At 39.7% G+C, this 21708-nt stretch overlaps 4 protein-coding genes and 1 pseudogene across 4 annotated transcripts; 4 read left to right on the top strand and 1 right to left on the bottom strand.

The window, feature by feature from the left end:
- Nucleotides 1-2623: 2623 nt before the first annotated feature.
- Nucleotides 2624-4303, top strand: LOC113717742 (glucan endo-1,3-beta-glucosidase). Its single transcript, XM_027242540.2, has 2 exons — nt 2624-3036; nt 3160-4303. The coding sequence occupies exons 1-2, from the start codon at nt 2958-2960 to the stop codon at nt 4119-4121; spliced, it is 1041 nt and encodes a 346-aa protein (XP_027098341.1). The 5' UTR covers nt 2624-2957; the 3' UTR covers nt 4122-4303.
- Nucleotides 4304-7162: 2859 nt separating this feature from the next.
- LOC113719208 (probable nucleoredoxin 1) lies at nt 7163-10205 on the top strand. Its single transcript, XM_027244336.2, has 4 exons — nt 7163-7508; nt 8025-8504; nt 8596-9075; nt 9337-10205. Exons 1-4 carry the CDS (start codon nt 7416-7418, stop codon nt 10009-10011), a joined length of 1728 nt encoding a protein of 575 aa, XP_027100137.1. The 5' UTR covers nt 7163-7415; the 3' UTR covers nt 10012-10205.
- A 2609-nt stretch (nt 10206-12814) lies between these two features.
- Nucleotides 12815-15227, top strand: LOC113718638 (transcription termination factor MTERF4, chloroplastic-like). The gene has a single exon (XM_027243525.2). The coding sequence runs from the start codon at nt 12861-12863 to the stop codon at nt 14799-14801; it is 1941 nt and encodes a 646-aa protein (XP_027099326.1). The 5' UTR covers nt 12815-12860; the 3' UTR covers nt 14802-15227.
- LOC113719081 (probable nucleoredoxin 1) lies at nt 15036-17794 on the top strand (annotated as a pseudogene).
- Nucleotides 17795-18277: 483 nt separating this feature from the next.
- Nucleotides 18278-20396, bottom strand: LOC113717599 (protein EARLY-RESPONSIVE TO DEHYDRATION 7, chloroplastic-like). The gene has a single exon (XM_027242354.2). It carries the CDS (start codon nt 19819-19821, stop codon nt 18445-18447), a length of 1377 nt encoding a protein of 458 aa, XP_027098155.1. The 5' UTR covers nt 19822-20396; the 3' UTR covers nt 18278-18444.
- Nucleotides 20397-21708: the final 1312 nt, after the last annotated feature.

The raw sequence follows: 21708 nt of genomic DNA on the forward strand, positions 1-21708 counted from the left end.
GGAGAGAAAGTAAGATTTTGGCAACTTTGAACATCACCACAATCTCAATGCCCCAAGACCATGAGAGAGCCTAGCAACATTCGCTTTCTTAGCTCTTTTGATTTTTGAGTTCTTGCAATGGTCCCCGGACTGCCCTATGTATGATCCAAGCTTTGCACTTTGTCGAAGAAGTCTTACACTTTTATTTGAACGAAGTTAGTATAAAATTGAATTGGAACCAATGCTCTAAAACGTCTTCTTCCGTTGTGCAACAGTTTGTTTTCATTCTCATCCTCCATCAGTTCTTCTTCTGGTCTTGCTGTAGAGAAAAGAAAAGAAAATACTAGTGCATTTGTTGCTCTCAACAAAATTCATAAATTAACTCGTGATTGGTTATTATATACAGGAGAATCATTACGAAATTAATGGCAAAACTTTTTGGAGCATTCTCCATGCATATACCTGCAATTATCATCTCAAGTTGTGCTTTAGCAGCCGCACGCACCACGATGGGTCTCTACGTGCTTTTCTGGGTCAAAGGCCGCCTTTAGCAGTGGAAATTAGTCGGAAATTGACTGTTCAAACCCGTGCTTTTACTTCATTTGCCTTTCCCTTCTCTCTCTCTCTGTTTTTTTTTTTGGGTTCAATACCGAATCCAGAAGATATATCTCTTGGAGTTTCTAATATTAACAATCTCACAGGGCACTCGAAAGTTGTATAGAAAAATGAAAATTCTCGTTGCCCCGTGCAAATGGAGAAGGAATCGGAGTTCCATTACGCTGAAGGTTCATACATCCTTTAGGCCTTCAAGATTTTTTCTCTCTTTTTTCTGAAAGGCTTGATGCACCAAAATGGAGCTGAAGATACGCTGATACAGTCGTGCGTGCCTGAGATAGCGAACTGCAAGAATAACAACAGAGTATATTGCAAGAGAAAGAACGCGAACCCCATGAATTAATATGAGAAAATTGCTACAAAAACCAACTTTAAGCATACGTAGAGAAATGCTCATTTCTTGCATAATAACTAAAGGAAATGGTGTAGATTAAAATATGTGAAGGATTAACACATTTAGGTAGAATTGCGCCTTTGGCTCTTTGCTCTCCTTGCTTTTAGCAAACTAGCAAAGCAGGAGGATCCTGATTGCTGGTGGTGGTAGGCTGGTGTAGGGCCTGATGTTCTACAATTATTAGACCAATGATAAGCTCTCTATGGCGTGAAACATAATTATGCAGAACCCTGTAGGATATAAAGTAACGGGAAGCTTTCAAAATTTTAAGAAACGGGCAATCCTCCATTACAAAAAGAAGCTTTCGCTATTCAACCCCACTTGTGAACACCTACCTAGGTATATGCTTGCTTGTTCGTCTTTTTATTCCCTTCGTTTTCCCATTCGGTTCTCTAAGCTTCAAGAATCATTCCATCAGCTTTGAGCCTTTGACCACATGGGGAGGAACATTTCCGATTACTTAGCTTCATAATTTTCCCAAATGTTCTCCTGCTCTTCTTTAATTTTATTGTTCTTTTTTTTTTTGGGGGGCCATTGCACCACCTGTAATATATACTCTGCCAAGTGTCCTTCGAGTATACATACACACAACCTGTAATTTCACACAAGAATTCTTAAAAGGTTCTGTACTTGGTGGTTTGAAGTGGATAACAGTTGGTGTTCTCTGATTTCATCCTGTCCAATTAAAACAGGGGGTAACAAAAGTTATGCAAGATACGAAGTGGACGACCAACCCTCTTTTCATACTTCTTTCACTAGGGCATTCAAAAACAACTGCATATATACTTGCTAATTTCCTTTAATTCATGAACCAACATCACTATATTCACGTATATATATATAGACTTCTGAGTTGCTAGATTTTAGTTGCTTTAGCAAACGGCAGGCCATTTTTACGTTACATAGTTTAAATTTATTAATCAACATTACTAGATTCATTGGTGCAAACATCATATATTGTGGTAACTCCCAGTATTTTTTTTTTTTTAAATAGCAGAAGTAGTCATTCTGCATGCATTTGCCATTCAGTCTGCACGAGTCATCATGAAAAGAGGATAATAGGTGATCGTGTAGTTGTTTACAATGGGACAGATGTAACAATCATTGTCTGTGCCAATAATTTCACTTAAACTAGTGGGGAGCCTGTAGGATGAAAAGGAAAGCTGGATATGTATTCTCTTGGCTGCAGTATAGGACCCTGTAACGTTAGCATGACTTGACTATAAATCAGCAGGGGCATGAAGTTCCGATTAGTGGACAATCTATTCCAATTCAACCTTTATTTTCTCAGTATTTGTGACAAAACCAATTTGCCCTCATCCTTACCTATGACAATTCACGCATGGATTTATAATAACTATGGACCCCTAAAGAAAAGTAGATGAGCTGCTTCCCTAGTGAAGGCTCCGGCCTACTAATGTAAGATCCATCAATGGTGCTAGGCTTAAGATGGCAGAATACTCCAATTATGTGCACGCCCACCTCATTTGACATAATTTTTCTTTTAAGGGCTCAATGTAATCCGAACCAAGAGGGTGAACAGTTGAACCTTGCATGATATATATGTATGAACCAAACACCAAGTAGTTCCTGCTTTATATCTTTAATTTGAATCTGGAAAGAAGTAAAATCATCAACTTTTTCTGCTCTCGTCACCTCTCAGTTCTCTCACCGACTTTTTGCTGCTCTCTTCACGCCGTTGATTTGCTCATGGATGAAATTCCCTACAAATGCACAAAGAGTTTTATTTGTTAGTCCCCTCTTGCTATCTTTTTCTTGGGTGAAGTAAATTGCAACAAACTCAAACTAAACTGCTTCGAACCAAAATCATACTTAAACGTTCCAAAAAGAAAAAAAGTTAAACCAACGGTCCGAAACCAACTTTTTACTTGCATCAAAACATTGTTCGCAGCTCTTCCGACACCTATATTTAATCTAAGGTGCTCTAGCATCTTTTCGATATCCAAGCATGGTCATGGCAAGAACGAAAATTCATGTCATTCTGGTGTTTGTTAGTTCTCTACTCATTTTGCTTCCAGATTCACCAGGTTTGGATGGAACTCTCCGCTAAGTTGGAATTTGGACATCAATAATTGCTATAGTTTTTTAGTCGATTTTTGTCCTCAATATCAGTAACAATTTGGCTTTCTTTTCATCATTAATTCTTGCAGTTGGGGCACCGGTGGGGGTTTGCTATGGTCGCGTCGCGATCAATCTCCCACCTCCCTCGGATGTTGTAGATCTCCTCAGATCCAATGGCATTTCAAGAGTTCGTTTATTCAATGCTGATGCAGAAGCACTGAAGCCATTCTCAGGGACAGAAATTCAGCTCATGATTGGTGTCCCGAACGAAGTCCTGCCCACACTCGCTAATGGGATGGTTTCCACCTCATTGGATTGGCTCCAATCAAACATTTTTGCATATGTTTCTCCAAGCCAGGTTCGATACCTAGCCGCAGGCAATGAAGTACTCCTAAAAGATCCATTTTACTCACCGTTTCTTGTTCCTGCAATCCGTAAGCTACACCAAGCTCTTCAAGCATTAGGCCTCGCGGATACAATCAAACTCTCTTCAGCTCATGCTGCAACAGTACTATCCAACTCCTATCCACCATCAGCCGGAGCTTTTGATCCGAACCTCCTCTCAGTCCTAACCCCACTCTTGCAATTTCTGCGCGACACAGGATCGCCCCTGATGGTCAATGTGTATCCGTTTTTCAGCTACATAAACAATATGCAGTCCGTTTCATTAGACTACGCTCTCTTCAGGTCCTCTGCCGTTCATGCGGATCAGAAGTTGGCATATGACAATATGTTTGATGCAACGATCGATGCTTTCGCGTATGCCATGGAGAGGGAAGGATTTCAAGGCATCCCAATAGTGGTGACAGAGACAGGGTGGCCAACAGCAGGTGGAGCTGCTGCGAATATCGAGAATGCATTGGCCTATAATGGCAATGTTGCGAGAAGGGGTTTGAACAATATTGGGACGCCTAAAAGGCCGGGAGTCGGTGTTGAGGTTTTCCTGTTCGACCTGTTTGATGAGGATCAGAAGGGAGGGGAGGAGTTTGAAAGGCATTTTGGGATCTTTCGAGTAAATGGTGTCAAGGCCTACGACCTTTCATTTAATTAGTTTTAAGTACTGTGCTGTCTTCTACTCTATTGCTATTTGCTGGCCTGTAGTTTATTTGCATGGTTCATAGTACTTGAAAGCAAGGCATATTCTGATGTTCTCTACCAGTGTATAAATTGATGGATTGCATCGAATTTGTTCCAACTGATGATTATAGATACAGAAGTATCGTCTTAGGAAAATTCATAATTATGTCCTGAATCTTGCTGCTTTGTATATATTCCGTTGGTGCTAAGATGTTTTTTACTCATTCAAGACTCCGGCAACGGGTGTTAGGTTGCGTAAGAATCAGCACGATGCGCGTTGAAGAATCGATGCCAGATGAAGATCAGTGCCAAATTCTGCTTATCTTTGTGAAGATTTTTACTTCTGCTCAGATTGGGCCTACCCAAATTGAGAGTCCAGGACCATGTTATCAAAAGGGCCCAATTCGAGCCTAGGTAGTGTGAGCCCGGGTGAGATGTGGAACAAGTACGGGGGCCAATCTCAATCTCCGGTTTAGAACTCTTAGAGCCCAAAATTAAGGCCTAATTAACAACTTAGTTGACGAATTTGGGAATGAATTTGTTTATATTAAATGTTATCCAGCTTAGAAAGATGTAATAGTAGTACTTTTATGGACAAATTGCTCAAAACTGTGATCACAGTGGCCTTTGAGATGAGAGATAAATATTGCTGGGTTGGGAATCAGCTTTCTTAACAGGCAAGAAAATCGAAAATCAAAGGAACAAAGAAATTAGTACGTGGAAAACAAAACAAAAGGAAGAAAAGCAACCTACGGGGCCAAGTGCCCTACAGGCGGGGAAACGTCAAAATTCATGAAACATAAATGCACGGAGAGGAGTCACAAAAGAGAATAAAGGTTAATTGCATATCGGTAGTCGGCACCCCATTCTTGTATTCCCATCTTTTTGCTCTGCTTAAAAAATTATTCCGTTACTGCTTAAAAATATGGGTTTGGATAAGATCTGATACAGGTCAGGATTTGAATATGAATTCTAAAAAAACAAATCCTACTTAGATCCATGATTCTCTCATAGGGTTTGGATTTAAATAGAATCTGAATTTAAGAAATTAAATTCAAATTCTATCAAAATATATTATATCTGAATTAAATTTGGGTAATACTCAATCCATTAACATGCCTAGTAGCGTTCGTATGTAATTCGAGAGATGTGAGGGCCGGCTGGCTAGTGCTGCTATACTTTTCACTTTTGTGCTGATCTGAAGCTAGCGATAATCTTGCGGTATTCCTTCCTCTCTAAGTCTTTAAATATATGATTTTCCACGTGTTCTCTGGCTAAGCTGCCAATCAAGAGCGATTGCTTTTGGACGGTTGACATCTACTGGCCGTACTATGTAGTAGTAGTATAATTTAAGGCTGGGAATACTATATACATATACGTGTTGTTACACTACGTATAAACCAATCAAGACTATTGCAGATATCGAGTTATCAACCACTAAGACCTGAGATGGCTTTGAACAAGGATGAAGAATCAATGCCAGATGAAGATCAGTGCCAAATTCAGCTTTTCTTTGTGAAGACTTTTACTTCTTCTCAGATTGGGCCTACCCAAATTGAGAGTACAGTATCATGTTATCAGAAGGGCCCAATTCGAGCCTTAGTAGTTTGAGCCTGGATGAGATGTGGAACAAATACGGGGGACAATCTCAATCTCTGGTTTAGAACTTTTAGAGAAGGTCTAATTAACAACTTAGTTGATGAATTTCGGAATAAATTTGTTTATATTAAAGGGCTATTATCACTTTACCCCCTTAACATTCGGTGTCAGTATCAATTTCCTCCTTAATGTTATCTTTTAGTCACTTTACCCCAAAACTAACAGTCAAATTTAACGGAGTTTGTTAATTAAAGTAAAAAGACAAGTTTAGCCCTTAAAATTATTATCATTTTATCCCCATAAATTATAGTTTCATTATCAATTTACCCCATAAATTTATTTTTTAGGCAATTTATCTCACTATTAAACCAACTTAGCAAGTTAAAAAACTTTAGAAGAAAGTGTCATCCTCTTTGTATAGTAAAAAAATAAAAAATTTAGAGCAGCTCTTCTCCTCTTTAGTATTAAGAAAAAAAGTCAAAGTATTTATTTCTATCTTATTGACAATCTTATTAATATTAAAAAAAATAGAAAGATGGGGAGGGGGAGGGAGAGATAGAGAGAGAGAGAGAGAGCTCAATTCTTTTTTTAGATAATACAAATAAGAAAGAATTACATACTTTTATTATTTTAAAATTATTTCACTTTACTGTTTACCACCAGATTTCAATTCTAATCCCAACAACTTTAAATTAATACGATAATGTTAGACTTTTTTTAATTTTTTTTTTTTTGTAAAATCTAATTTTCTGTCTCCTTCTTTCCTATCTCTTTTTCTTTTCCCAGTATTAATAAGTGTGAAAAAAGAATTTTGAGAAAACCTTTTTATTTTTATATTTTTGGATCTCTTAAAGTGAAAAAAAAGAAAAATAATCATTCTAAATTTTTTATTTTTACTTATATATATAAGGGTAAATATATTTAAAAACTTTTGACCATACTAATTAGATTAACGATGAAGTAAAATGCCAAGAAAATAATATTAGGAATTAAATCGATTATATCACTATAATTTAAAGGAACAAAGTAATAATAACAATGTAGTAATGCTATAGAATAAAAGAGTATTTTTGTCCAAAATTTCTTAACATGTTGAGTTGAATTACTTATGGGGTGAAGTGACTAAAAGCTAACGTTAGAGGGTAAACTGATAGTAGTGATATAATTTAAGGGGATAAAGTGATAATAACCCTATATTAAATGTTATCCAGCTTAGAAAGATGTAATAGTAGTAATTTATGGACAAATTGCTCAAAACTGTGATCACAGCGACCTTTTAGATGAGAGATAAATATTGGTGGGCTGGGAATCAGCTTTCTTAACGGGCAAGAAAATCGAAAATCAAAGGAACAAAGAAATTAGTACGTGGAAAACAAAACAAAAGGAAGAAAAGCATCCTACGGGGCCAAGTGCCCTACAGGCGGGGAAACGTCAAAATTCATGTAAATGCACGGAGAGGAGTCACAAAAGAGAATAAAGGTTGATTGCATATCGGTAGTCGGCACCCCATTCTTGTATTCCCATCTTCTTTCTCTGCTTAAAAAATTATTCCGTTACTGCTAAGAATCGCTCACTCTCGGCATCTCGGTTTGCTTATTTGTTCAAATTAAAGAGTGAGCTCAGCGCACTAAGTAGCTCGGCCGCTTGCTGCTAAATTAGCTTAACTTCAATGGCAGAGGAAGCAAATGGACGAGTGCATGATCTTAACACCATGCTTAGCTCTTCAGATCGAGACTTTCTTATTCGCAACAACGGCCAACAGGTGCATAATTGTGGACTCCTTTTCGGCTTTTGGACTATTTAGCATGCAGACAAGTTTGGTAGAATTACATGTCGGATCACCCGAAAAAAATTAGAAAAAAGATATGAGATTGCTAAGGCAAGATAATTGCCTAATGGAATCCGTGGAATTCTGGGTTACCCTTAATTCTTGCATCGTAAAAGACTTTGTATAAGTTTTGTTAGTAGGGGGGGAAAACTGCTTATTGTTTCTATAAAATTTTCATTATGTACAGTTTGTCGTCGAGTTCCCAAAAGAAGCCTGGATATTCTTAGCTTTGTTTATGGTGTTTGATAAACCAGCTGATTAGAGGTTATCTACTCTTTTAGTCTACCTATTCTTGAATTAGTGAAAAGACTGGAGGAAAAAAAAGTGGTGAAAAGGTTCATCTTTTAAGAGTGCTAAAATTTAGTTACTGTTTTTATCTGTGAAATACTGTTTTCTGTTGGATGTGTTATCATCTTGGCAGTTTTCTCATCATGATCCTTAGCTTTGCAGGTTAAGGTAGAAAGTTTAAAGGGGAAAAAGGTCGGGTTATACTTCTCAGCATCATGGTGTGGCCCGTGTCGACGTTTCACCCCGAAGCTGGTAGAGGTTTACAATGAACTCCTTCCAAAGGATGACTTTGAGATTGTATTCGTCTCTGCTGATGAAGACGATGAGTCTTTTGCTGCCTATTTCTCTAAGATGCCCTGGCTAGCCATTCCCTTCTCGGACTCTGAGACACGTGATCGCTTGGATGAATTATTCAGTGTCAGGGGAATTCCACACCTTGTGATTATTGGTGAAAATGGGAAGGTCTCAACTGATGATGGAGTTGAGGTCGTCCAAGAGTGTGGAGCAGAAGGATATCCATTTAGCCCTGAATGGATTAAAGAAATTAAAGAACAGGAAGAGGTGGCGAGGAGGAATCAGACCTTGAAGACTATCTTAGTCTCAAGATCACGTGACTATGTGGTTGCTAGTGATGGGAAGAAGGTAATAGTAATATTCAGCTTTGAAAACATCTGCGTCCCAGTACTTGCAACTTTACTTCGTATGAGCCTCGTACTGATTTGTGCTTTGATAGGTCTCCGTTGCTGAATTAGAAGGGAAGACTGTTGGCCTGTACTTCTTCTTATCGACAGTCGGTGGTCGCAATGCTTTTACTTCTAAACTACTTGAACTTTATGAGAAGTTGAAGGCAAAGGGAGAGAATTTTGAGATTGTGATGATACCCCTTGATGATGATGAAGAATCATATAAGTTATGGTTTAAAAACATGCCTTGGCTTTCGTTGCCTGTCAAGGACAAGGGTTGTGAGAAGTTAGTACGGTATTTTGAGCTGTTTACCCTGCCTACTGTGGTCATCATTGGGCCAGATGGAAAAACTCTACATTCTAATGTTGCTGAAGCAATCGAAGAACATGGCGTCCAAGCTTATCCTTTCACACCTGAGAAGTTTGCGGAGCTTGAGGCAATAGAAAAGGCAAAGCGAGAAGCACAAACGCTCGAGTCCATTCTGGTTTCTGGAGATCACAATTTCGTGATAGGAAAAGATGGGGTAAAGGTATGGCATTTGGGAGACTTTTTTCATTGTTTCTTAGATCGGTAAGAATGTTTCACTGGACGTAATCTTATTTACAACTCTTTGTGCATCTCCAGTAGAATGAATGCATACCTCACAGCTAATTGATGGTTTAAGCCTACTCTTAGTATTTGCAGCTACAGTTGATGGTTATGTTAGCAACATCTTTGTGAACTTGCTGCAGTTCATCAGTAATTTCATTTTTCTGTTAGCGTATAAACTAAGCTTAGTTCCACTTTGCAGGTTCCCGTGTCTGATCTTGTTGGAAAGACTATACTCCTTTACTTCTCCGCTCACTGGTGCCCTCCTTGTCGTGCTTTTCTGCCGAAGCTTATTGAAGCATATCACGGGATCAAAGCTAAGAACGATGCATTTGAAGTCGTCTTCATCTCAAGCGACAGGGATCAAAACTCGTTTGATGAGTTCTTTTCCAAGATGCCTTGGCTGGCACTTCCCTTTGGTGATGGAAGGAAGGAATCTCTAAGTCGAGTATTTAAGGTGCTCGGCATACCTATGTTAGTTGCCATTGGGCCTACCGGAAAGACTGTCACGACCGAAGCCAGAGATCTTATAACATATCATGGTGCTGATGCCTATCCTTTCACGGAGGAGCGACTGAAGGAGATCGAGGAGGAGTATGATGAGATGGCAAAGGGGTGGCCTGAGAAGGTGAAGCACGCATTACACGATGAGCATGATCTTGTTCTTACTAAGCGTCAATCTTTCGTGTGTGATGGATGTGATGAGGGGGGGCAGGTCTGGTCATTCTACTGCGGAGAGTGTGACTATGATCTCCACCCAAAGTGTGCTCTGGAAGAAGACATGATGGAGATCACAGGCGACGCAGAAACAGAAGTTTCAAATAAAGACCAGAAAGAAGGATGGATTTGCGATGGAGATGTGTGCTACAAAGCTTGAGAGGCTGATAGCTGCAAAGATTCTGCCTATTTTTTTGCGGATACCTAACAAGTATAAGCAGAAATCTTGCAGTTTCTATATGATGTTTATAGTCCAGGTGTGTATATATATATATATACACATCACACGAGGGTTGTATTTCTATTAACATCTATTTCCTTCTTCCACCATCGGAAGAAATAAGTTTTAAACAATGGTTACTGTAATTTCTAGTATTGTTGGCAGTGGTGGCAATGTAATAGATCTCTTATATCTATACATAGCTTGAGTTGCTTGCTTTTTTGTAGCATTTCTTCTGTGGAATGCTAAGCGTTAACTTGGTATGATATCATCTCTATACGCGAGCTTCTCTGATATAATTGAAGTCAATCTCGGAATAATATTCTTCATTTTTGTTCTTTTACAGGGATTCATTTCAATTAAGAATTGACCGCATGTAAAAATTTTCTGTCGTCGATTTTGACTGCATATTAAGACTTGACACGTGTATAGTAAATTGTTTTTGAATAATTGGATCGAATTTTGCCCCAACTGATGATTATAGACGCAGATGTCTTGGAGAAATTCGTAATTGGGCCCTAAATCCTGCTGCTTAATACGCGCTTGGTGCGAAATTATCTTTTGCTTATTCAACAGAATCATGTCTGGTAAGTAAAAATGAGTAGTGTTAGCAGACTTGACTCTGTTGAACAAGTAAAAAGATAATTTGTGACGAAGAACAAAACTGTGCCCACTTCAGCATATTTAGTGATGATTTTACTTCTGCTCAAATTGGGCTGCCCAAATAGGCCCAAGATTCTAGTTTATGGAAGGCCTAATTCGAGGATGAGCTGTTGAAGGTTTAGAACTCTAAAAGCCCAATATAAAGGCCTACTGAATGCTTTACAGTTAACAAAAGTAGAAATAACTTTAGAAGAATTTTGGAATAATTTGTAAAAAATTATTATTTGATTGCGTTCTACATACATATTTCAATTATCTCTTATTTCACGTATCACATTACAAAAAAAAAAAAAAAAATGATTATAGCGTTATTTTAAAAAAAGTTTCCAAATATTCCTCTGTCCAAACACACTCAGTAGTATTAAGATGAAAGATAGAGCGTACATTTTATCTAGTGTAAAGAAGATGAAATAGTAACAATGGTAAGGACAAATTGCTCAATCAATCAATCAATCTTGGCCGGCTCCGGAGAGCGTTTAAGGTGTTAGACAGTGGGAAATTCTGGTTTCCATCTTAACCAATCGACAAGAATATCCCCATCATAGATAAAGCATACTCATCAATCAGCGATCACTCGACACCAACTAGTAGCAAAAAGGAGATGTGTATTACTAGCCCATGAGATGAGAAATAAAAGGCAAACTAGCTGGCTAGTGCTGCTGTACTTTTGACTTTTGTGGCTAGCGATGATAATACTGGGGTGTTCCTTCCTCTCTAAGTCTTTAAATACATGTTTTTCCACGTCATCTCTTGTCATGGAGTATGAAGAATAAACAGGAGGCGTGTTCCAGATTGCATTGAAGGCGCAGCTGCTCAACTTGATGAAGAAAGGCGTGACTTACAAATCACGCCTTCTACCTGATATAACAGAATTATACTTCTGTTTGGCGCAAGTGGAGCTGATGATTCCAGAACTTCCACGTGGCCTCACCTGATTAGCTAGTTTACAAGTTAGTTAGTCTGGAAATGCCATAAAAGGCTGAAGAATCCGAGAGTTAGCATAGATTTTTGTCATATTATTTCCATTGTTTGTAAAGTGGAATTGGCCCTGCCAACTTCCTCCTCTCTTCTCTCTTAATTCCTTCAATCTTTCCCTTTCAATCCTAAATCCGTTGATTCTGTTCCTGTATTTGACATACCTATTGTTAATGAGAAGTTGAAGCTCCAATAATCATCTCCATTCCCTGTTCCATTCAAATTCGTCAGGAGTTAATTCACTTCTGCTGCAACTAATCTGTCACCATTGCTGCTAATTGGTTCAATACCATAACAGTGGTATCAGAGCAGCTACGGTCCGTCTGGGTTTGGCTGCTTGATTAGAAATCTTTCCTCCTAATTTTTCCTTCACTTCTGATTCACCTTCATCCCTATCCATCTTCATCTCTTTTCTGACCAATCAATATATATATATATATATGAAGACCCTTGAAGAAATCTCTAAAATGCTGAATTACTTCCTGGTAGAGCATAATAAGCCTAAACAAGCAACTAACGTAGTAGAGTACTATGAGGAATTTGAAGAGTGGAGAAACGAGATGTTGGCTTTGAAACCAGAACTCAGTGAGGAATACTTTATTGATGGTTTTAACTTTGGGCTTGATTGGAATATCCAGATGAAGCTAAAGAGATTTAGGAGTCCACCCAAGATCTTGTATGAAGCATATCTCCGAGCAAAAATCGAGGAAGCCGTGATGGAGAAGCATGATTCTGCTCTTGATTCACCAAAAGGAGAGCAGCTTATGAAAGAAAATGAGGGTGTAGAGGCTGAACACAATGATATAATCACTAACTTGAAGGATGAAAGTGTAGTCAGCCACATGTTTGATGGGTTGTGCCAAAGGACTTCAATGGATTTTTTAGAGGAGAACCAACATAAAACATCAGCAAGGGAATATCAAGAAGAAAAAGCTAAAAACCAAGTGTGTGATAGATTGGCTCACAACGATTGTGTTATCTCTCAAGGGCTTAGCTATGAATTGCTTACAGGGGAGCTAGGTTGGCAACAAAGCTCTATAGACAAGGAAATATTTAACTCTGCTTCACCGCTCCACTGTCCCAGAAATTGGTCTTCGGTCAGCCGTGAGGTAAAGCAAAAGTTCATTGAGATTTTATTTAAAAGACCAATCATGATGATCATAGGCTACAGGGCCATTGCCCGGCCTACTTTCTCCCTTGTCATTTGTGACGTGCCTGCCATTTCCTTCTGTAAGCCTCAACTGTATTCTTCTTCCATGAATGGATGTAGATTCATGCGGTTTAGTTGTTCAGTTTCTGGTAGAACCGTTTCATCTACTTCTCTAGACTTATCTTTGTCCAAGGACAATTCTGGTAATGAAGGGCTTCAAAGGCAAAAGGCTTCTTCCTCTTTGTATGCTCATCCTAGTTTGTCACAGATTAGGAGTGAGAAGGCAGCCAATCGAGCCCCTGTTTATGATTTCTTGAGGGGAATTGGTGTTTTCCCTGATGAGCTTGATGGATTGGAGCTCCCTGTCACTGTAGATGTAATGTGCGAACGTGTGGACTTTCTTCACAGATTAGGCCTCACTGTTGAGGATATAAACAATTACCCACTGGTTCTTGGCTACAGTGTCAAGAAAAACATGGTTCCCGTCCTTGATTACCTCGGCAAGTTGGGTGTTAAAAAATCTACGTTTACAGAATTCTTGCGTAGATACCCACAAGTCCTCCATTCTAGTGTTGTTGTCGATCTTGCACCGGTAGTTAAGTATCTTCAAGGAATGGATATCAAGCCAAATGATATTCCTCGGGTTCTGGAGAAGTATCCTGAAGTATTGGGGTTTAAGCTGGAAGGCACCATGAGTACTTTAGTGGCTTACTTGGTTGGAATAGGGGTCGCAAGGAGAGAAATTGGTGGGCTACTAACTAGATACCCCCAAATATTAGGAGTGAGAGTTGGCCGTACAGTCAAACCATTTGTGGATTATCTAGAAAGCTTGGGAATACCACAATTAGCCATAGCTAGACTAATAGAGAAAAGACCTTTTATTCTTGGATTTGGACTTGAAGACAGGATCAAGCCAAATGTTGAGTCCCTTTTAGAGTTCAATGTTAGGAAATCGTTGCTTGCATCTGTCATTGCACAGTATCCTGAAATTATAGGAGTAGATGTTCAAACAAGACTTTGCACTCGAAGGGACTTTCTTAATTCAATCATCCAATTGGATCCTGTTGGTTTTGGGAGAGTTGTAGAGAAGATGCCACAGATTGTCAGCCTCAATAATACTGCCATATTGAAGCATTTGGATTTCCTCAAGGAATGCGGATTTTCCTTGGAACAAGTGAGAAAGATGGTGATGGCCTGTCCCCAACTGCTTGCTCTAAATCTTGATGTCATGAAAGTAAGCTTTGATTACTTCCAGGGAAAAATGGCAAGACCGTTGGATGACTTGGTTTCTTTCCCAGCCTTTTTCACTTATGGTCTTGAGTCAACTATTAAACCAAGACATGCAATGATTGGAAAGAAGGGTTTGAAATGTTCTCTTGCTTGGTTCCTTAATTGTTCTGATGAGAAATTTGAGGAGCGGATGACATATGACACTATTGACATGGAAGAGATGGAAGTTGAGTCATCATTTGACATGAACTCTTTACTTGGTACTAGAACAGTGGTACCAATTTCTGCAATTTCTGCAAATAGGTACTTTGGTCTGCAATTTCTGGCTGGCTTGGCCTGTAATGGCTACATAGGAATTCTCCTATCTGTTTCAAATCCAGGAGTAACAGCAGGACTTCAAACCTTGCTTGGGTGTGTTGATGCTAACATGCAAGACCTTTTAAAGGCAGTAGAGAAATTCCTTGGTTTGCATTATCCGGATCAAGTTGCTCTTAAAAGATTATATATGGTTGGTGGTGCTACTTCTAGAATTTCAGCTCTTGTTGCTCAGCTAAAACAGAAGAATCAGCAAGCTTTGCCATTTTCTTATACTACTTGCTTGCTGCGAATTGCCAAATATCAATCCGAAGACTTTGTTTGGAAGCTTGGAACTTTGTTCGACATCCTTGAGGACAAGGATTGTTTAAGGGGGAGGCTCTGTCATGGAGTATGAAGAATAAACAGGAGGCGTGTTCCAGATTGCATTGAAGGCGCAGCTGCTCAACTTGATGAAGAAAGGCGTGACTTACAAATCACGCCTTCTACCTGATATAACAGAATTATACTTCTGTTTGGCGCAAGTGGAGCTGATGATTCCAGAACTTCCACGTGGCCTCACCTGATTAGCTAGTTTACAAGTTAGTTAGTCTGGAAATGCCATAAAAGGCTGAAGAATCCGAGAGTTAGCATAGATTTTTGTCATATTATTTCCATTGTTTGTAAAGTGGAATTGGCCCTGCCAACTTCCTCCTCTCTTCTCTCTTAATTCCTTCAATCTTTCCCTTTCAATCCTAAATCCGTTGATTCTGTTCCTGTATTTGACATACCTATTGTTAATGAGAAGTTGAAGCTCCAATAATCATCTCCATTCCCTGTTCCATTCAAATTCGTCAGGAGTTAATTCACTTCTGCTGCAACTAATCTGTCACCATTGCTGCTAATTGGTTCAATACCATAACATCTCTGGTTAAGTTGCCAATCAAGAGCGATTGCTTTTGGACGGTTCACATCTACCTGCAGTACTATGTAGCATAATTTAAGTCTGGGAATATATGTATATGTTGTTACACTACGTATAAACCAATCCAGACTATTGCAGATATCGAGTTATCAACCACTGAGACTAGAGATGGCTTTGAACAAGGATGAAGAAACAGTTTCTCATGATATTACCTCCCTCCTTTCTTCACCGGAGAGAGATTTTCTTGTGCGAAATAATGGTGATCAGGTACTTTTTCCTTTGCAAAGGCCCATTTCTTATCTGTCCTTTATCTAGCCGCTAATTATGTTTTATTTCGTTGAGTTGAGTACCTTGTCCCAGTTTTTAATAGAATCTTTAGATTGAATCTTCAAGAGCTTGTTCTGAATGCATCTGAAAATAGCATCGTGATCGGTTTTTTGTAGGTAAAAATCGAGTCTTTGATTGGAAAGGCAGTCGGATTATATTTCTCAGGTTCATGGTGTGGCCCTTGTCTACGTTTCACCCCAAATTTGGTGCAAGTCTATGATGAGCTCTCCAGTAATGCTGATTTTGAGGTTGTTTTCGTCTCTTCTGATAGAGACGAGGAATCATTCAATGCTTATTTCAAAAAAATGCCATGGCTTGCTTTTCCTTTTGCTGAGTCGGAGACAAGGCAAAGTCTGAAGGAGTTGTTCAAAGTCAGGGGAATTCCGCATCTGGTGATCCTTGATGGGAGTGGGAGGGTTTCTACTGAAGAGGGTGTTAGGATCATCTATGACTATGGTGCTGATGGCTACCCGTATACCCCAGAAAGAATTAATGATTTGAAAGAGGAAGAAGAGAGAGCTAGAAGGGAACAATCTTTAATGTCTATCTTGACGCACGATTCGCGTGACTATCTTATTTCAAATGATGGAAACAAGGTGAAACATGATTTCTTTTCTTGAATTTCATTATCCACGTTTCTGTTTTGGATTATATGTTGTGGTTTTAGGTAGGTGGCTAGTGATTGATAATTAACGAATCATCATATCCTTTATGTTTTACTAGATTCCTGTATCGGAGCTTGAAGGAAAAACAGTTGGCCTGTATTTCTCAGTGAGTTCTGACAGAGGATGCCTTCATTTCACCGATAGACTCTTAGAAGTGTATAAGAAGCTTAGAGAGAAAGGAGAAGCTTTTGAACTTGTGCTTGTGTCTTTAGACGATGATGAACAAGAATTCAAAAATTGTTATGAACCCATGACATGGTTGGCCTTGCCTTTTAAGGACAAGACCTGTGATAAACTGGTGAGGCACTTTGAACTTAGAACCCTTCCCACACTAGTTGTAATCGGTCCAGATGGCAAGACTCTCCACTCAAATGTGGTCGAATCAATTGAAGAACATGGTGATGAGGCCTACCCTTTTACGCCTGAAAAGTTTGCTAAGCTTGCTGAGATAGAAAAGGCAAAACTTGAAGCACAGACGTTGGAGTCTATTCTTATTTCTGCAGATAAGGACTTTGTCATCTCTAAAGATGGATCAAAGGTAGTAGTGGCTTTAAGTTCTTTAATCAAAGTGGAGGTGATCTTTGTTTCAATCAACGTTGTCCTGATTGTTTGAAGTTTGTTTCTTCTTAATTAGGTTCCAGTTTCTGAACTCGTTGGGAAGAACATTCTTCTCTATTTTTCAGCTCACTGGTGTCCTCCATGCCGTCATTTTCTACCTCGATTCATTGCGGTGTACGAGGAAATCAAGGCTAAGGATGATGCGTTTGAAGTAATTTTCATCTCGAGTGATCATAATCAATCATCCTTTGATGATTTCTTTTCAGGCATGCCGTGGTTAGCACTTCCATTTGGTGATGAGAGAAAGGCGCTTCTGCAACGTAGGTTCAAGATCAAAGGCATTCCAGCTGTGGTAGCAATTGGACCTAATGGGAGGACAGTAAGTACGCAAGCCAGGCAGCTTATACAAGCTTATGGAGCAGATGCCTACCCGTTCACTGAGGAGCGTGTAAAGCAATTAGAGGAACAGGCAAAGGGTGGCCTGAGAAACTGAAGCATGAACACCATATTGAGCATGAGCGCCGTACTGCATATGTTTGTGAGGGCTGCCAGGAGATGGGACATGGATGGTCTTACCTTTGCGATCAATGCAACTTTGATCTCCATCCAAAATGTGCGCTGAAGAAAGAAGAATCAAAGGCTGATCAAGACTGTCATCCTGGAGGAGAGCCTGGCAAAGCCAAAGAGCGCTATGTATGTGATCTTTTAGCATAATAACTATTCTGGCGTGTTAAATGCTGAGACTTGTATGTAAGCATTAACTTATTTGTAATACCAGTAAAGGCCGAAGCTTGTACTTTTAGCCTTCTAGTCCCAAAGAACTGCAGGACTGGACTGAATTCTCCATTAGAATGAAGTCAGGAATGCAGGTTTAAGATGTACCTTTAGGCCAGATCTAACAGGTACCCATGCTGCTTATCCCTTTTTTTCTTTAAACACTTTTTACTTCTTTTGCTTTTGCTTTAGTTCTTTCACAGGCTCATGCTAGAAATAGACACTTGAAGGACTGGGAAATCCTCAACAACTCGATGTTGAGAAGAACCTTTAAGCGAAAAGTATTCTCTATTTAGAATTACAGACACGTGTTGAATCGTTTGTAAACGCATGAAAAATACACATTGAATTAAGTTTAAGATTAAACCAGTTCCGTGATGTGCACCAGGATGCTGGCAATGCCATTATTTGTCAATCTTCTTATACCTTTTTAACTAATATTATTGTTGTTGAAACAGATTAGAAAGTAAGAGGTTGGATGATTATTAGCTTAAAGCTAAAAAGTCAGAATTTGCAAACGATATTGGTGACAAACTGAACGCAGCTTATACTTCGTGTTCCTTCTGAAACCAATACGAACTGGTCTAGTTAATGAATTTCTAAGCAAAACAAAGGGATGCAGGGAAAGTATTAGGAGTGAAGAAGTGCCTCAAAGCAGAGAAAATTACTGTCATTAGCATTTACATTCTCTTGTATCAAGAAAAATCCGCTAGCGGGATTAGAAAACCAAACCACTGCCTACACTACTAACACAAGCAACACACTGGCCACGCAGACAATTCTCGAGGAGATATAGGAGCATACATCTCCTGTTACTTTTTCTGTTCAGACTTAAGTTTGGCAGCATTGGCCTCAGCAGTAGCTTTCACAAGAGTAGAAGGTTTTATTACACTCTTGGGGTTGAGAGCCTTCCTAATCTTGAACACAGCCCAGGCAGTCCCAATAGCATGCCCTGCGGCACCTAGTCCTTCATGTGTCACCTCCGCTGCTTGTTCCCCATATTTCTGAGAAACAAAGTTAGTTGTTACAACTGCGCTGGTTGACATCACATTTTTCCCAGCAACCTCAACAGCATCACACAACTTGTTAAATCCGTCCAAGGATGCCAGCACAATCTCTCCAGGAAGAAGGCTGAAAAACTTTTTGCCTGCCTTTGAATTTGCTATTGAACTCGTGAAGAATCCAGACACCTTCACAACCCCCGAAAGTATTCCCGTAGCCAATTTCTCGGACATTTTCGTCATCTTCTTGACCCTTTTCATCCTCCTAAGTGCTTCAGAACTGACCTTCGACTCTGTTCCCGCGCCCAGCCTCCTCTTAACGAACTCATTTCCCCACTTCAACCTATCCACGGTAACATCTCCACACCACAATATCCCCTTCACCAGGTGCCCTGATCCTGCCGCTATCATCCTCGCAACACTTCCACTGTAATCCTCCACGTTAGGAGCCAGCGTAGTCCAATACGCAGCAGAGCTCTTCTCCACCAACTCACCCTTCTTCTTATCTCTCTCCATCTCCTCCGGCGAGACATCTTTCGCCACCGCCCACCAGCCTTCAGCCGCCCCTTTCTCCGCCACCTTCTCCACTCTAAATGCACTGTACTTCTCCAATACCCCATCCAACTCCCTCAACAATCCTTCCTGCCCTTTTCCAGCGATTGTCAGCCCATAATTCAAAACATTATCTTCACTCCCCACACCGTCAGTACTTTCGGGTGGGACTCGTAAAGTGAAAAAATAATGGGATTCGTCAAGCTTGACTGCAGCTTCATCTTTAGCCAAGGGCCACTGAATCTCGTCGTCGATCCTAGCGAGCACCGCCACAACGTTATCACCCTGCCGGAGCATAACGATTGAGAGTTGTCCATTTGCCAGCTCAACGCTCTGCTCTTTATCAATCAAATGCAGTATAGCACCTGGGATTTTGATAATTACTTCCTCGGATGACTCAAAAGCTATGCTCCTCTGACTGTCCGGAGCCTGCTGAATCTCAACTTGAACGTCGTGGTTGTCGTCGTCCGGAAAGAGATTTTGGGCTAGATCTTTCAAATCAATAGAAGGGTAGATAGATGATGAGGAGGAAGACGAAGTGGGTCTTCTTTGATCTGCGTTCGATAAGAGTTGTGAAGTAGATTCTGGGTTTGATTCGATCACTTCTGGGTAGAGAGACTTGCTTGATTTAGACATGGTTGATTTCTTGAATTTCCTGAGGAATATTTTGCTCCGAATTCAATTTTGGGTATGTATGAGCTAGATGGAATATTATTGCTTGAGATTTTGCCAAAGGGATAATTTTAGCTGGGGCTGTTACTGTATTTAAATGAGGAATTAACGAGCACAATAAGAAATGAAAAGGAGAGGAAAGGGCGAGGCGCGGGGAGTCCGTGTCGGCCTATTCTCTCTTCAGGGTGAAGTCTTGCGAGAATATGAGTTGACATGGCAGCTCCAACTCCCCCCACATGACATGACAGGGGACTGCGTGTTAAAAGAAAACACCTGTTCCCCTGCCTATGTTGTCGCTGATTACGACTTAAGAAGAAAAAAAAAAAAAATTTCTGGTAATCCGAAACATGCCCAGATCAAATCGGAGGGAAGCCAACAGCTCCATACAACTTTTCTGGGCGAGTCAGGATGTGCAATACAACGGGCACGAGTCGAACCTGGTCAGTGGAGAAACCAGCAACACAAGGCGGATCTCTCAACCGCTGCGTCATATGCCCTGGGCAGAAGAAATATTTTAAGCATCTGTTCTCCTGCGTTGCAGATTACTAGCACTGCGTTGATATTTTGGCTCGCAAAATGACAGCGAAGAAAATTACATTAACGTATATGTTCTCGTGAATTGCAAAATTGCCTTAAAAGTGAGTGAGTGGTAGACCCATGACCGGATGTAAACACACTACTAGTACTGCATTAATAATCTAATAAGGCGTTTATCAAGATTACCATAACAATAATGGTTTTTCTTTTCCTCACTAGTTGGCAAAAAATTACCCTCACGATGATGAATTTATTATATGATCATGCAATTGAAGTTTTTGATGTACTTAACTAGCATTAAGGTTATGTTTGAATAGGGGAGGAAGGTTGGATTGAGTCGTAATGAGAGATGGGATCGTAGGTTTGAGATTGTAAATTCAAAATCTTTCCTTTTTTTTTTTTTAATCGAAAAAAGGTTATACTTGAATAGTTGGAAAGTTGTGTGGAAAAGTAAACTACAAGAAAATGAAATAAAAGGAAAATGAAAAGTTCCTATTTCTGTTTGGTTACTTAGAAAAAATTTGAGAAAAAACAATAAGTTAATGATGATCAATGACAGTTATTCAAATTCTTCTACCTAGCTAACCATTTTTACTTTAACGTGCTGCAAATGTTGTTGGTCACTTACCGTAGAAAAATGCAAGAAAAATTTTCAATTCTCTTGCCGTCTAAACATATACTACAAAGGAGAATATAACTCACTTTCTTCAGTTTCTCACATCTTTTCATGCAACAAAAAACTACTTAACACTTGTCCAGTACTCAAAAGTCATGACACGAGAAATGCTTGATCTTATGATGTTGACATCATTGAGAACTAGAGAAAAATGGATGGTAAATTTCCTGCAAATTAGACAGGAGGTAGGAAAGACATAAATTGACGGATCCACAATTGAGCAAGTAGCATGATTTTCTTTCAAAAGGGCCACAACCGCTGAACAAAAGAAGAAAGACTATAGTACAACTAGTTATGCCTTTGGATCGGAGGGTCACCGCTGGATATTTATAACTCGTTCGCATAATGATGGGTCATCATTAGTTAACTCAAGTTCCGCAGACGCTGTTTACGGCGCTGCAATGTGGGCTGGACTTCCAACTCAGGTGCTGAGTTTTGGGCCTTGAGAGATGCCTTCTCCTCCCTCGGGATAACCCACTCAGCAATTGAAGTTGACGAGCAAATACTTGTTGCTGTCTCCAACCCCGCCTAGTTGTCTCTTCTTCTTCTTCTTCTTCATTTTTTTTTTGTTGGTGCTAGTTGTTTCATGTTTGGTGTTGATTGTCTCTGCATTTTTGTCTGTTTGCAGGATTTTGATG

The sequence above is a fragment of the Coffea arabica genome, chromosome 11e (genome assembly GCF_036785885.1).
Source record: "Coffea arabica cultivar ET-39 chromosome 11e, Coffea Arabica ET-39 HiFi, whole genome shotgun sequence".
In the NCBI taxonomy this organism is placed as follows: Eukaryota; Viridiplantae; Streptophyta; class Magnoliopsida; order Gentianales; family Rubiaceae; genus Coffea; species Coffea arabica.